Source organism: Dipodomys merriami, unplaced genomic scaffold, assembly GCF_024711535.1.
Source record: "Dipodomys merriami isolate MVZ:Mamm:240054 unplaced genomic scaffold, mDipMer1.0.p SCAF_16, whole genome shotgun sequence".
In the NCBI taxonomy this organism is placed as follows: Eukaryota; Metazoa; Chordata; class Mammalia; order Rodentia; family Heteromyidae; genus Dipodomys; species Dipodomys merriami.
Window position 1 is genome coordinate 3,925,265 of NW_027202937.1, and position 13,746 is coordinate 3,939,010.

Sequence of the window (13,746 nt, forward strand, 5' to 3'; positions counted from 1 at the left end):
TGCATTTGCTTCTAGCAGGTTTCTGGGGACACTAACAACCAGAGGCTACTTTCAACTAAATTATTAGCACAAGGGTTTTCTAGGCCATGAGTTGTATAAATTCTAGTCTCAAAAGAGAGGACCAACTATATTCACGTATTAACAGAGAAACTTTTTATCCCCACTGTTACAATTCAGATACAAGGTGTCCCCCAAAGACACATGTGTTGAAGGCCTGGTCCCAAGCTGGTGCTGTGACTGGATCATGAGGGCTTTGACCAAATCAAGGAATCCATCAAAGGATTCATAATTTGATGGCACGATTAGGAAGTAGAAGGAAGGCAGGGCCTCCCTGGGAGTCCACTAAAACAGTGATTTTAGATCTTCCATAAGAAAACCGAAGAGTAAAAAGACATGTAACATGACTTTATGAAACGGTTCCTACAGTCCCAGCCCTGGGACCACGAGCAAATGTCATGGTTCCTTTTGTACCAGCATCACTGACTTGACTCGAGAATAGTCAGACACGAGGACATGATGAACCACCCAAACTGGCAGCATAGCCTGGCAGAAGGCTGTTCCCCTTACTTTTCCAGCCCAAAGAGTTGTCCAAGAGCTCTCTCTTAATTCAAGAGCTTTTAAACAGGAAAAAACAAGAACAGGTGGCCTGGGCACCATAGATCCATGTCTTTCTCAGACAGTGCAGACAGAAGACAGTTTCTTATTACTCTTTGCTCAAGGGGAGATGTCTCTTGTCCTTGCCTGCGTTTCGACGTCTCTTTCGACTCAAGAAATTCTCCAACTTCTTGCTGCGTTTCAGCTCCTTGAACTTCTCAGCCAGGGCCAGTTGACGCTGTTCAGCTAGGTGAAAGGGGAGAAAGTAAGTTGGTGAGCAAAGGAAAAGACCACCTTTCTGTGCTCAGGTTGCTAATCCTTAGTGCTTATGCTGGGACATGAGGTCTGATGACTGTGAAATAAACACTCCATCACTGATTACATCCCCGGCCCAAGCTAACTTTTTTGTTTTTTTTTTTAGGGTTGTTTTTTTTTTTTTTGTCGGTCATGGGGCTTGAACTATGGGCCTGGGTGCTGTCTCTGAGCTCTTCAGTTCAAGGTGAATGCTCTACCACTTGAGCCACAGAGCCACTTCCAGTTTTTTGGTGGTTAATTGAAGAGTCTCACAGACTTCCTGCCCAGGCTGGCTTTGAACGGAGATCATCAGATCTCAAACTCCTGAGTAGCTGACAGGCATGAGCTACCAGCACCTGGCTTAAGCTAACTTTTTTTTGGGGGGGTCAGTCATGGGGCCCTAACTCTAGGTCTGGGCGCTGTTCCTCAGCTCTTCACCTCAAGGCTAGTACCCTACCACTTGAGCCACAGTGCCACTTCTGGCTTTTTTTTCTGCTATGTCATACTTAGGAATTGAACCCAGGGCCTCATGCATGCGAGGCAAGCACTCTACCGCTGAGTCACCTTCCCAGTCCACCTTACGCTAATACTCTTTACAAGACTCTAGTCCTTATCAAATGAACTAACTCTGAGCTGTTCCTAAGTGCCTGGCCTAGCATGTATGGAGAAGGTGGGGTGGCCAGAAGTAGAGAGGAGGGTGAGACAGCGATGTATATATAAAAACGATTTCTTTTATAAGAAATACGTGATGATCCCTGCCATGACCTAATTAGGGACACAACTGGCTCTAACTCTTGCTACTGTTTCTATTCACCAAGTTAGCGGGGAGTCCATCCTTAAAGAATCTCATGGAGGGCTGGGAAGGTGGCTCAGTGGTAGAGTGCTTGCCTTGCATACATGAGGCCCTGGGTTCGATTCCTCAGCACCACATAAACAGAAAAAGCCAGAAGTGGTGCTGTGGCTCAAGCGGTAGAGCGCTCACCTTGAGCTGAAGAGCTAAGGGACAGCGCCCAGGCCCAGAGACTGGCAAAAAACAAAAAAAGAATCTCATGGACCCCAGTGACTTGACCATACAGTTGGGTCCCACTCACATTTCTTCATGAAGTAGGGCCGATGGCCCTGCTGGGCCAGAGCACGCCGCTCCTGCTTCTGGGCTAGGTGCAATGCCTGTTGCCTCTTGCGTTCCTGCTGTAGCATTTCTTGCTGCTCCTGAGAATCGGAAGATGCGATGGTGAACAGGAGGGACTCAACCACCTCCTGCTCTGAACTGCTCTCCTCACCTACCCACTACTATCAACCACTCACCATTCGCTGAAGCAGCTGCTGCAGTTTCTCATGCTGCTCCCCTGAACGGTGCTTCTTCAATTGCTTTTTCACCAGCTCCACAGCAGAAAATGAGTAGAATGGTTAGTGTGTGTAAACATTAGCTGAGATCCTGTGGCAAGCATTATTTCTAACAGGTTCACGAAATAATGTAATGATAGGAATTTGTGTGGGGCTGGGAAGGTGGCTCAGTGGTAGAGTGCTTGCCTTGCATGCATGAGACCCTGGGTTTGATTCCTCAGCACCACATAAGCAGAAAAAGCCAGAAGTGGCACTGTGGCTCAAGTGGTATAACACTAGCCTTGAGCTGAAGAGCTCAGGGACAGCGCCCAGGCCCAGAGTTCAGGCCCCATGACTGACTAAAAAAAAAAAAAAAAAAAAAAAAAAAAATTAGGGGCTGGGAAGGTGGCTCAGTGGTAGAGTGCTTGCCTTGCATGCATGAGGCCCTGGGTTCGATTCCTCAGCACCACATAAGCAAAAAAAAAAAAGAAAAAAAAAAATTAAAGAGGAATTTGGGGGGGGGCGGGGGTGCTGGACGTTGAACCTAGGATCTGGCATAAGCTAAGCACAAGCTCTACCACTAAGCTGTACTCCCACATCTCTTATCCTTTGTATGATTAGAAAATTAATTAGAGGGCTAAGAATGTGGCTTAGTGGTAGAGTGCTTGCCTAGCATGCATGAAACCCTGGGTTCTAGGCCTTAAATACCACATAAACAGAAAGAGCTGGAGGCACTGTGGCTCAAATGGTAGAGGACCAGCCTTGGGCAAAAGCAGCTCAGAAGCAGTACCCATGTCTAGTTCAAGCCGCAGGACTGGCAAAAAGAAAAAGAAAAAGAAAAAAAAGAAAATTAATTAGAAAGACAAACACCACATATTCTTCAGTTGATCTCTAAGAAGTAGTGGAGAGTAGTGGTTATTAGAGGTGAGGAGGATGTGGGGGAGTAGGTTGGAAAGGGGACAGTTAATCGGTGCATATAGTTAATAGGAAGAATGACTTCCAAGGTTCCATATAGCATAGTGGGGTAACTATGGCTGACAACTAATTTTTTTTTCTTTTTTGTCAGTCATGGCCTTGAACTCAGGGCCTGGGAGCTGTCCCTGAGCTCTTTTGCTCAAAGCTAGTGCTCTATCACTTTGAGCCACAGTGCCACTTCTGGCTTTTTCTGTTTATGTGGTCCTGAGGAATCGAACCTAGGGCTTCATGCATTCTAGGCAAGCACTCTGCCACTAAGCCACATTCCCAGCCCTAGCAGAGTTTATTAATGCTCCCAACACAAATGTTTGAATTAATAGGTATGACAGGTACCCTGATCTGTTTGTTACAGATTGAATGCATGTATTGAAATGTCCTGTATCCCGTGAGTATGTACAATTACTATGTATCAATTAAGAAAAATACACTAACTAGAAAACTAATAAAAACTAAAGCCAAGAGAGATTAAGTTACTTGATAATCACACAGTTTAAAAAAATGAAGGATTAGCTGGGCGCTGGTGGCTCACGCCTGTAATCCTAGCTACTCAGGAGGCTGAGATCTGAGGATCGCGGTTCAAAGCCAGCCCGGGCAGGAGAGACCATGAGACTCCTATCTCCAATAAACCACCAGAAAACCGGAAGTGGCGCTGTAGCTCAAGAGGTAGAGCGCTCTCCTTGAGCTGAAGAGCTGAGGGACAGCGCCCAGGCCCAGAGTTCAAGCCCCACGACCGACAAAAAAAAAAAAAAAAAGAAGGATTTGGGGCTGGGAAGGTGGCTCAGTGGTAGAGCGCTTGCCTTGCATGCATGAAGCCCTGGGTTTGATTCCTCAGCACCACATAAGCAAAAAGAAAAAAGCTGGAAGTGGTGCTGTGGCTCAAGTGGTAGAGCGCTAGCCTTGAGCTGAAGAGCTGAGCTCAGGACAGCGCCCAGGCCCAGAGTTCAGGCCCTCGACCGGACCCAAAAAAAAAAAAAGAAGGATTTAAGGACTAGGAATGTGGCTTAGCAGTAGAGTGTTTGCCTAACATACATGAGGCCCTGGGTTTGATTCCTTGGTACCCTATACACAAAATAAGTAAATTGATTTTTAAAAAATGAAGAATTTGAACAGAAAAAAAACCAGGCTACAGAATAACATGTGCCCACCAGTACACTTGCTGTTCCCCTCCGCCATGGCCTCCAACCCAGGGCACAGGTGGGAACCAGCCTTATGCAGCACACCTGTTTCTCCTTGGCTCGGATTTCATCTAAGAATTGATATGTTTTGTCGAACACCTCAGTATTATATTCCCCTGACAGATCATCAAAGCGGGGGTCCCGGGCCACCTTTGGAGAAAGTAGAGAGAATATAAAGCATATCTATTTGGTCTCCTTTCCACAAGAAGGTGCTTCCTCACTCTTCCTCACCTTCTTACTGACAGGAACAACCTGACGTAAGTATGGCACTCGGACCTTGGCTGACATTTCCAGAGGCCTATAGAGAAATTAAAGGATGGGTCAAGGCTACTCCAGTCTTCAACAAAGGCTTTAATCTGCCACTCAAGAAAACACAATACCTGCTCAAGGTCCTAGGTACCCTCCCAACTCTGCGGACAGAATTTGTTCCTTACTTGTGCTTATCTGCAACACATGAAGACTGTCTAGAGCCTTGCTTTTCAGTGCTCTTTCCAGCTACCAATTGTTTGTATGCCTTGGTTCCCACTTGGTTCTGCAATTCCAACAGCTCCTCAAATGACAAGTCAGACATGCCTGCAGAAATGGGGGGGAGGGAAGAGAGAGTCATTCAACTCAGGCCAGCATCTCCCATGGCCAAAGAGATATCCCATCCCTATGGAGCTGTTCCTCCCATCATTATTACAAGTGCCAAGCGGCTCCGGTGTTTCTGTTACACTTCAGCTGTTTGAGCTGGGGCCTCACCTTGCTAAGAAAGATGTAGGACCAGAGGTCAAGCAAGCTACACCTCTCTTAAATTACTCCTTCACAGGTTTCCCCACAAGGGCCTCTGTCTCCCTTGAACAAGTCACCACTGCCAAGGCACTGGCTGATAGTTCAGCATCTCTCTCGTTCTGACAGTGCCCTCATCTTCTAACTAGACCCTCAACTTCCAATCTTACTCTTCTCAGATCAATGCTCTCCACTTTAGCCTGAGAGATGCAAGGAAGAAAACATGACATTATCACTCCCTCACATAAATTATCATGTCACCCCTGAACTCAAAGCCCCTCCATAGCCTCCATTTTGCTCAAACCCAAAAGCCATACATCTTATAAAGGCCTGAAAACCCCCATATATCTAGCCTCCATAAGTGTCACTAATCTACAAAACTCTGGCTCCTCTCCAGACAACTGGCCACATGGTATTGTTTTGCTTTCTGTCTCCTCCCCTCTGCACTGGATATTGAACCCTGGGCTTCACACTCATTTGGCTCGTTCCACTCAAGACTGATGGCCACTTGAGTCACACCTTCAGTCCAGCTTTTCTGCTGGTTAATTGGATATAGTGTTTCTCAGGCTTTGCTGCCCAAGCTGGTTTCGAATCTTGATCCTTAGATCTCAAGTTCCTGAGTAGCCAGGATGACAGGCATGAGCTATGGGCGCCTGGCCTTAGGCCTGGCACTCGGGCTTTTTCACCCAAAACTGACGTTCTACCATTTGAGCCACAGCTCTGCTCTGTGTGTGCGTGTGTGTGCTCCGGCCCTGGGGGTTGAAGGTAAGAAGCGTCTGACTTTCCTGCGCAGGCTGGCCTGAACCCTCCATCCCCAGACATCAGTGTCCTGAGTAGCTACGACTACAGTGTGAGCCGCAGGGGTTCGGCTTGTCTTTTTAATGTAAGCGTCGCAGGGCAGGCGTCGGGCCGCTTTACCCTCCGCTCCGGTGGCGGGCAGTCTAGCTCGGGGGAGCGGGGGGGGGGGGGTACCTCCGCTAGGCCCCTTCCCCGCTTCCCGCCACCCCGCGAGGCGCCCAGCGCCGGCCCTCAGCGGCCCGCACCCCTCCCGGGCTCCGGGGCGCACCCCCAACCCTGTGTCCTCACCCCCCGGCGGGTCGTGGGCCCCAGCCCCGAGCTCCGGGCTCCTGACTTTGTTCCTATCTTTCGGGGGCCCTTGGGCCCCGGGTCCCGCACGACAAGCGGCTCTCCTCATCGGCTCCCTCGAGGTTCCGGAAACGAATGATGCCACTTCCGCTTACGGCGGCCCCAGACCCGCCCTTTCCGGCGTCCGGAGGAGCCGCTCGACTGACGTTGAACCAGTGGAAGACGGCGCCGCGGGCTGCTGTGTTGACCCCGAGGCTGCTGGAGGTCGAGTGGCCGCTAGGCTAAGAAGCCGGGACTTCAGGGCGCCCTGGCTGCACCGTCCCACTGCAAACTCCTGCCATCTTCCACGGCATTCCAGAAACACACGGCACATGTAGGGAGGTTTTAGTTTATTTTTATAAAATCTGAGCTGGCTGAGCTTCGGGGTACCAGCGACAGCTCCTTGGAGGATGGGTTATCTGCTGGTCCCGCCTCCCAGGTCAGGGAGAAGGTCTCGCGCCAACAGCTGCATCACAAGCAGGGCGGGGGACAGGAGGGGGAGAGGGAAGCTCCTGAGGCTCCGACACTGCTTGCTTCTCCCTTCTCCCCATTCCCTTCCCTTCCCAGCAGAGCCTGGCCACCTGGCTGGCCAGGGGCAGAGCAGAGACCCAGGAGCAGTCGGAGAAAGGTGGATGGGAACAGAGCACCAAGGGGAGGGGGCCCTAGGCCCAAGGGAGGAGGGACCTAGCCCTTCCCCCACAGCTCCCCACTGAATTCACAGCACAGAAAACATCTCTAGTCCAACAACTCCACGTGGAGGTATACTGAGTCCAGGGTCCCAAGGGGCAGGCAAGTGAGAGATGGGCGGGGGGCAGTGAAGACGATGGCAGGCTCAGGAAGGGAGGCGGCACAAACTTCCCCCTATCCGTGGGAGGAGACGATGGGGCGACTGATATTGCTGTTGGTGGTCATGGCATTCAGCTCCCACCTGGAAGACCAAAAATGAATGGCAAGCAGAAAAAACAGAAGGGGGTAAGCCCAGAATTCCTTGAAGGAAACTATACCGATACCAGTCTAAAGCTCAACTACCCACAACCACCTTTTCCGTAGTCTTTAGAGCTTACCAGTCAGACCTCACCCACCATCAAATCCAATACCCCCTACTCCTCCACCTCCAAGCTCATGTGGACTCATTGTGTGTGTATTTTTTCCCCTCCTGAATTCAAGCCGATGGGATCGGTATACCCATAACAGTACATGTCCCAATCCACCTTTCCTGCTCTGCTCAGGTTGAACCGAGTAGCCCTACCCAACTTTCCATTTCTGTTGTCAATTTCCACCAGTTCAAGGCCTTTCCATCCATCCTGAACATTAAAAGGTACTTTTTCTATAATTTTTAATATATAAAGGCTCACTAAATACCTCATTAAGCCTAGACCAAAAACAACCTAGTTACTTGCTCATGTGTCAATCTTTGGCCAGCCTGATCTTTTTACCAGTCCCAGCCTATATACTTTGTACCAAAAAAATAGTATATGCAGACTCAGGTTTCGTGAAATGGTGAGGAGAGGAGAGTGTCAGAATAATCCAAAGAGCAAAATGACACAAAAAGTATTTGATGCTTGATCTGAACTGAAGGACTGAAACCAAAGAGAACAGCCAGTGCCTCCCTTAGTTCTGAAAGCTCCTAAACCTGCCAGGTGCTGGTGGCTCACGCATGTAACCCTAGCTACTCAGGAGGCTGAAATCTGAGGACTGTGGTTCAAAGCCAGCTCAGAGGAAAGTCTGTTGCAACTCTTATCAGCAATTAACCACCAATAAAGCGGAAGGAGAGCTGTGGCTCACGTGTTAAGAACACTAGCCTTGAACAAAAAAGCTCAGGGACAGTGCCCAGGTCTTCAGTTCAATCCCCAGTACCAGTCCCACCCCACCCCACCCCACCCCTCCAAAAAAACCCTTGTCTTTTCTTTGTGGCTAGGTCCTAAAATTTAATCAGCTGTTCTCACAATATTAACAATCTATAGGCTCAGGTCTTGGGGAGCTTGATTCAAAAAAAAAAATTAAGTTTTTAAATTTTTTTTCCTATAATATATGCAGCTGACAGCTTTGTTCTATGATAATAAGGGTGTTATGCCTTCACCTCTTCCTCTCTTTCCTCACAAGAACTACGTGTCCTCTCTAGCAAAACAAAACTGTCCTCCATACTGGGCTGGAACTAATCAGGTCACACCTGTGCTGCTTACGCACACCTGTGCTGCTTACTCACCCTCAACCAGTCCATACCCTGCCACCACTGGCCTTACCTGATATCATGAGGCAAACAAGACTGGTCCAGGTTATACTGAATTACAGCCAGTTTGCACAGAGTCTTCAGACTAGGGCCTTTAAAAGAGGGGTGAGGGGAGGGAGATAGTCAAAGACTGGGGCAGGTCCAGCCCTAGCTGTCACCACCCAAAGACCAGGGCTCCCAATAGCTGGAGCACCTCAGAAATAACTATACTTACTAAAATCCAAAATGTGTAAGTCAGAATGATCTATGAGGTCAAATTCATCTCCTAGGCCTTCCTCAGGAGATGGGCTGGAGGGATCCAAAGAGAGCAAGGTTGGAGGGGAAAAAAAAAAAAACTACCTATGAGGCCCTCTTGCTCCAATACTTCACTCTCTCCTGCAAGTCACAGACATGATGAGCCTCTCTCCTCCTTACCTGGTACCCCCAAAGAGGACAATCTTGTCACCAACAATACAACAGCATTGGCGCCGGCGGGGACATGGCCCCTTCCCCTTCGGTTCAATCTTTTTCCAGGTAAAGGACACTAAAAAGAAGTGTATATGGACATTCAAAACCTGCCCAGTCCATATAGCTTCAGCCCCTCCTCACCCACTCAGGACTTATTCTTTCTCTCCCATCTCAACTGTTCTCCTACAGGCAGTGCTTTTTACCAGGATTAAACTTCCAGAGGTCATGGAAGTGCCGATTCAGCCTTGCATTATAGCCACCAAAGATGTATAGCTCCCCGTTGTAGCCAACTGGAAGGACAGAGAAATGTCAAGAGTGTGCAGGCAGCACAAGGGAGGCTGCGGGAGAGCAGCACTCACAGGCAGAATGGCTCCGGCGCCCCTCAGGCAGCACTGGAGTGGGTGGACAGTCCAGCCAGGCCTCAGTTCTGGTGTCAAAGACGCGGATACGGTTGCAGTAAATCTCATTGTTGGAATGGAATGGCCCGAAGCGGTCTGCACGTCCCCCAAAGACATACATTTTATTGCCCAGCATTGTAGCGGAGTGAAAATCCCTCCAGCGTGCAGGGTTGCCCTGGACAAGAGCAGAGAGAGAGAGGAAAGGAAGTGGGTCAGATGGGGAGGCGGGGGGGAGAATCTGCTCTCATTGGGCTTTCTTACAAATTCTTCAATGAAGGGTGGGATCTGGGAAAAGAAGCAAGGGCATACTTTTGTACAAACAAGGGTCCACATCATGGTTCCTGTGTCCAGCTTGTGGATGTCATTGGAAAAGCAGTCCGCCTGAGTGGAAAGAGGAAAGGGAAAACAAAAAACAAAAAAAGACAGTGCCAGTGGTCTCACTCTGACTGTCTGACCCTTCCATCCCACCATGCTAACTTCCCTTTCCTTCTCATTCTCACACGGAACCTCTCATTTCTTCTCAGACATACCAGCTGCTCATAGCCCCCGAAAATGTACATGATCTTCCCCAGGACACAAGCTGAATGCCCATCCCGGGCCCCAGGAACTGTTCCCGACACTCGCGGAGTGGACCATTTGTGAGTATCTGAGGGAGAAAGGCAATGACCTAGATCAGCAAGTGAGGTCACTTCCTCTTCAATCCCAGGGCACCCAACTCCCCAAACACCCCCCAGCCACACCATTATTCCTAAGCCCCTAAGGCACCATTTAGAGGAACACAGTCTCATAGAGATCCATACTCACTGACGTCAAAGGCATAGAGTACATTGCAGGCCCCTTCCGTGTCGTTCCGCCCACCCCACAGGAAGACTGTGTCGTCGATGAGGACGGTTGAATGTCCGTATCGCATGTAGGGTACCACAGGTGCCTGCCCACGGACAGCGGGCCTCACTGGGGGCAGCTTTGTCCAACGCAAGGACACTGTGGGAACGGCTCTGTTCAGACCTAAGAACTTGGCTCCAGGCTGCCCACCTTCGGCCAAATCAGATATTCCTCCCCGGTCCCCTGAGCCTCAGGAATCATCACTGAACTGCACTCAGGTACCCGCTCTCCTCTCTCCCTGATAGAGGCGCGCAGGGGCAGTGCCAGCAAAGACTCACCTGCGTTGAAAATGTGCACATCTATCTGTCGCAGCGTCTCGTAGTCTTCACCAGAGCAGTAACCCCCGAAGGAGTATACTCGGTGCCCAACAGCCACCGCAGCATGGTTCACCCTGCGTGGCCCGCCCTCCAGATGCACTGTCCACCGTAACATCCCCTGGGCCACAGGTTACAGCAACATGCCCCCCCGGCACGGCCTGCTGCCTCTGCTACCTGCACACAAGTCAGCACCACAGGCTCCTTAGGCCAGTCTTCTGCCCAGCTGGGACAGCCCCAGGACCAGCCCTTGCCTCCAAAAGTCACCCTGGTGGCTCTCCTACACACCCTTCTGCAGGGTTTACTAGTCACGGCTCAGGTGGCAGGCCCTGCCCCAGGGGAGCTGCCGAGGTCAAGGAGCTAGCGCTGGCCCTGTGTTCTCCCACAGTGAAGGGTGGGGCCACCTCAACTTGATTGCCAACTCAGAATCTGCTGATCAGAGTGGCCCCCTACCCGTACAGGCTCGATCCTGTCCTTGGCTTAGAACAAGCTTTCAAGCCCCCTTCCCAGGTGGGGTGTGTTCTTCTGTCTCTAGCCCTCCTCTGCTTACTGCCACCTCTCTAAGAATCTCCATGCTCTTAAAGGTGGGGAAAGGGATCTCAAAATACTCACAGCTATTAATAGCCTAGCCAGTCCATTGAAAACTGGCACAGGTGCTTTAAAGCAAAGATGATTTGAGAGTAGAAGAGTGCCCTTACCCAGGACAAGGAACCCTACGTGACCATAGCTGATTGGTCCCTCACAGGGAGTTCTTGTCAAGATGAGCACTTGTCCCTGGGTCACCCAGGGCTCCCACAGGCACGAGGAGTTCCTTTGACAGCTGTGCCGCATACATTGCCAGGACTAGAAACTTAAGCCAGTTGCCTGGGATTATGTGGTATGTATGACTGGGATTAGGGGTAGGGAAGAGGGGTTTTCTCCTGCCACTTCCCCAATCCTGATGCTGTATGCTGTAGTAGAGAATAAACGCTGTCTAGCAGCGATTCCCTACTTGAGTCCGTAAAAGGGGGACAGAGGTAGCAGGAGGTGCTTTGGAAAGGGGGGGGAGTGTAGCTGGGCGCCAGTGGCTCATGCCTGTAATCCTAGCTACTCAGGAGGCACAGATCTGAGGATCTCCATTCAAAGCCAGCCGGGGCACCAAAGTCCAAGAGACTCCTTTTTTTTTTTTTTGGCGGTCATGAGGCTTGAATTCTGGGCCAGAGCATTGTCCCTCAGCTCTTCAGCTCAAGGCTAGCTTTCTACCACTTGAGCTACAACACCACTTCTAGTTTTCTGGTGGTTTATTGGAGATAAGAGTTTCATGGACTTTCCTGTGCTGACTGGCTTTAAACCTTGATCCTCAGATCTCAGCCTCCTGAGTGCCTAAAATTACAGGCGTGAGCCACCAGCACCAGGCTCTGTGAGACTTTTTTTTTTTTTTTGTCAGTTGTGTGGTTTGAACTCAGGCCTGGGTACTGTCTGTGAGCTCTTCAGCTCAAGGCTACCATGCTACCACTTAAGCCACAGTGCCACTTCCGGCCTTTTTTACTGTTTATGTGGTGCTGAGGAATCCAACCCCGGGCCTCATGCATGGGAGGCAAGCACTCTACCACTAAGCCACTTTCCCAGTCCCTCCATGAGACTCTTATCTCCAATAAGCGACCAGAAAACTGGAAGTGGCACTGTGGCTCATGTGATAGAGCGCTAGCCTTGATCTGAAGAGCTGAGGGACAGCGCCCAGGACCTGAGTTCAAGCCCCATGACCGACAAAAAAAAAAAAAAGTAAAAAATTCCATTGGGCAAGACAAGAGAAAGATCCAAGCATGAAGTGTCACGGTCTCTTAAAGACAATCTGCCAACCTAGTCATAACAGTTTATTTGAGGGTGCCTTTAGACAAATCCTCTTGAAATTGGCAATGTCTTTGCTGGCAGACACCTGCTGGGTTTGGGCAGATCACTTGTTCCCTGTTCAAAAAGTCTTGGCAGGCAGACCAGACGAAACCTCAAACCAGGAGAAATGAATTTTTTTTCAAACCCACCCAAGTAAGGGAGACCCTCTTGAAAGAAAGATAGAGCTCTCACTCCTCTAGACTGCCAGTCCTACCCACTCAAGCTCCCCCCCCCAACTCACACCTCCTGTCTTAAATAGCCACCCTGCCTAACCTGAAATAGCTCCAGGCAGAAGCTACTCTCACTCCCATTACTCCACCTCTCTGCCCAAAATGCCTTAGATCTAGGCTTATCGGGGTAGGAGATTGAAGATCTTAAGAAGGAAGGAAGGCAGGCTTTCTTCTGTGCCCCCCGCCCCTCCCCCACCCTCTAGTCTCCCCATAAATTAAAAATTAAAAATGCGCACACAGCTGAAGAGAAGCGATCCCAGCCAAAGGTGGAAAAGGAACCTTAGCTTCTTTCATAAGGGCAACTTAAACTCAAGAAGACCAAGTCTCAGGCTCGGAGGCTCCGTGTCTGGGTGGCCCCATCTCCATCACTAAGCTTATTTCCTGAATGTACCCACCCCATCCCTGATCTCTTGCAATTTCCACTCGTCATTGGTGGCCCTTCTTGATCTCCTGAGAGCTTTCAGGTTTTCTCCTTTTTTTCCTTCTCCCACCACTTCAAGGTCGACAGCCCTCCATCTTTCTGCTTCCACGGAGGGAAGAAAGAAAAACAAAACACCCTAATATTCATTGTTCCCTTGCCATCTTGGACTTTGGCCCCTGAAATGACTATTCATGCTTCCTTCCCCCCCTTCCCCTCCACCCCAGCCTCCTCTCCCCGCAACGCCACACCCCCCACTCCCCTCCATTAAGCCAGCTTCCCGGTCTTCGTCTCCCTAACCCAGACCCCCTCCCACCCGGTTCCCTCCCCCAGCCGCCAGGCCTCCCCCGCCGGCCCCCTCACCATGCTCCCGCAGCCCTGCCAGGCCCATCAACACTCTCCTTTCCCGTCATCCCCCTAGTGCCTCCCCACCCCCACCTCCCCGCCCCGCCCCTCCCCCACCACCTCGGCTCCGAGCATGGGCGTCGCCTGCCCTCCCAATTCCTCCGGGCCCTTCAACCCATCCGAGTCTACCTGCCAGGCCGGGCCGGGGCGGGGCCGCGGATCCTCGCGCTGCCTGCAGCCTAGAACCCGTTGCGCGCCAACCGACTCCGCGGTGCCCAACGAGATAAACACAGCCAGGCTCTGTCCTTCCGGCGAGCAGCAGGGAGCGCACGTGCGGCCGGAGCTGCTTGCCCGACGCC

At 50.7% G+C, this 13,746-nt stretch overlaps 2 protein-coding genes across 5 annotated transcripts; both read right to left on the reverse strand.

Moving 5' to 3' along the window:
* Positions 1-138: 138 nt before the first annotated feature.
* On the reverse strand, positions 139-6,362 carry Rrp36 (ribosomal RNA processing 36). 2 transcript variants are annotated; one of them, XM_070023711.1, is made up of 7 exons: positions 6,216-6,361; positions 4,796-4,934; positions 4,593-4,659; positions 4,407-4,511; positions 2,194-2,268; positions 1,980-2,097; positions 139-840 (listed from the first exon to the last, which is right to left on the reverse strand). In XM_070023711.1, exons 1-7 carry the CDS (start codon positions 6,322-6,324, stop codon positions 704-706), a joined length of 750 nt encoding a protein of 249 aa, XP_069879812.1. In that variant the 5' UTR covers positions 6,325-6,361; the 3' UTR covers positions 139-703. The 2 variants fall into 2 exon arrangements, with proteins under 2 accessions (XP_069879812.1, XP_069879813.1); XM_070023712.1 differs by lacking the exon at positions 4,407-4,511 and having other exon boundaries at positions 6,216-6,362.
* Positions 6,363-6,587: 225 nt separating this feature from the next.
* Klhdc3 (kelch domain containing 3) lies at positions 6,588-13,678 on the reverse strand. Of its 3 annotated transcripts, XM_070023709.1 has the most exons (12): positions 13,577-13,678; positions 13,020-13,144; positions 10,490-10,702; positions 10,134-10,310; positions 9,860-9,975; positions 9,639-9,710; positions 9,291-9,504; positions 9,135-9,221; positions 8,899-9,007; positions 8,699-8,772; positions 8,498-8,576; positions 6,588-7,182 (listed from the first exon to the last, which is right to left on the reverse strand). In XM_070023709.1, the coding sequence occupies exons 3-12, from the start codon at positions 10,641-10,643 to the stop codon at positions 7,116-7,118; spliced, it is 1,149 nt and encodes a 382-aa protein (XP_069879810.1). In that variant the 5' UTR covers positions 10,644-10,702; positions 13,020-13,144; positions 13,577-13,678; the 3' UTR covers positions 6,588-7,115. The 3 variants fall into 3 exon arrangements, with proteins under 3 accessions (XP_069879810.1, XP_069879809.1, XP_069879811.1); XM_070023708.1 differs by lacking the exon at positions 13,020-13,144 and having other exon boundaries at positions 13,577-13,662; XM_070023710.1 differs by lacking the exons at positions 13,020-13,144; positions 13,577-13,678 and adding an exon at positions 13,406-13,463.
* Between the last annotated feature and the right edge of the window lie 68 nt (positions 13,679-13,746).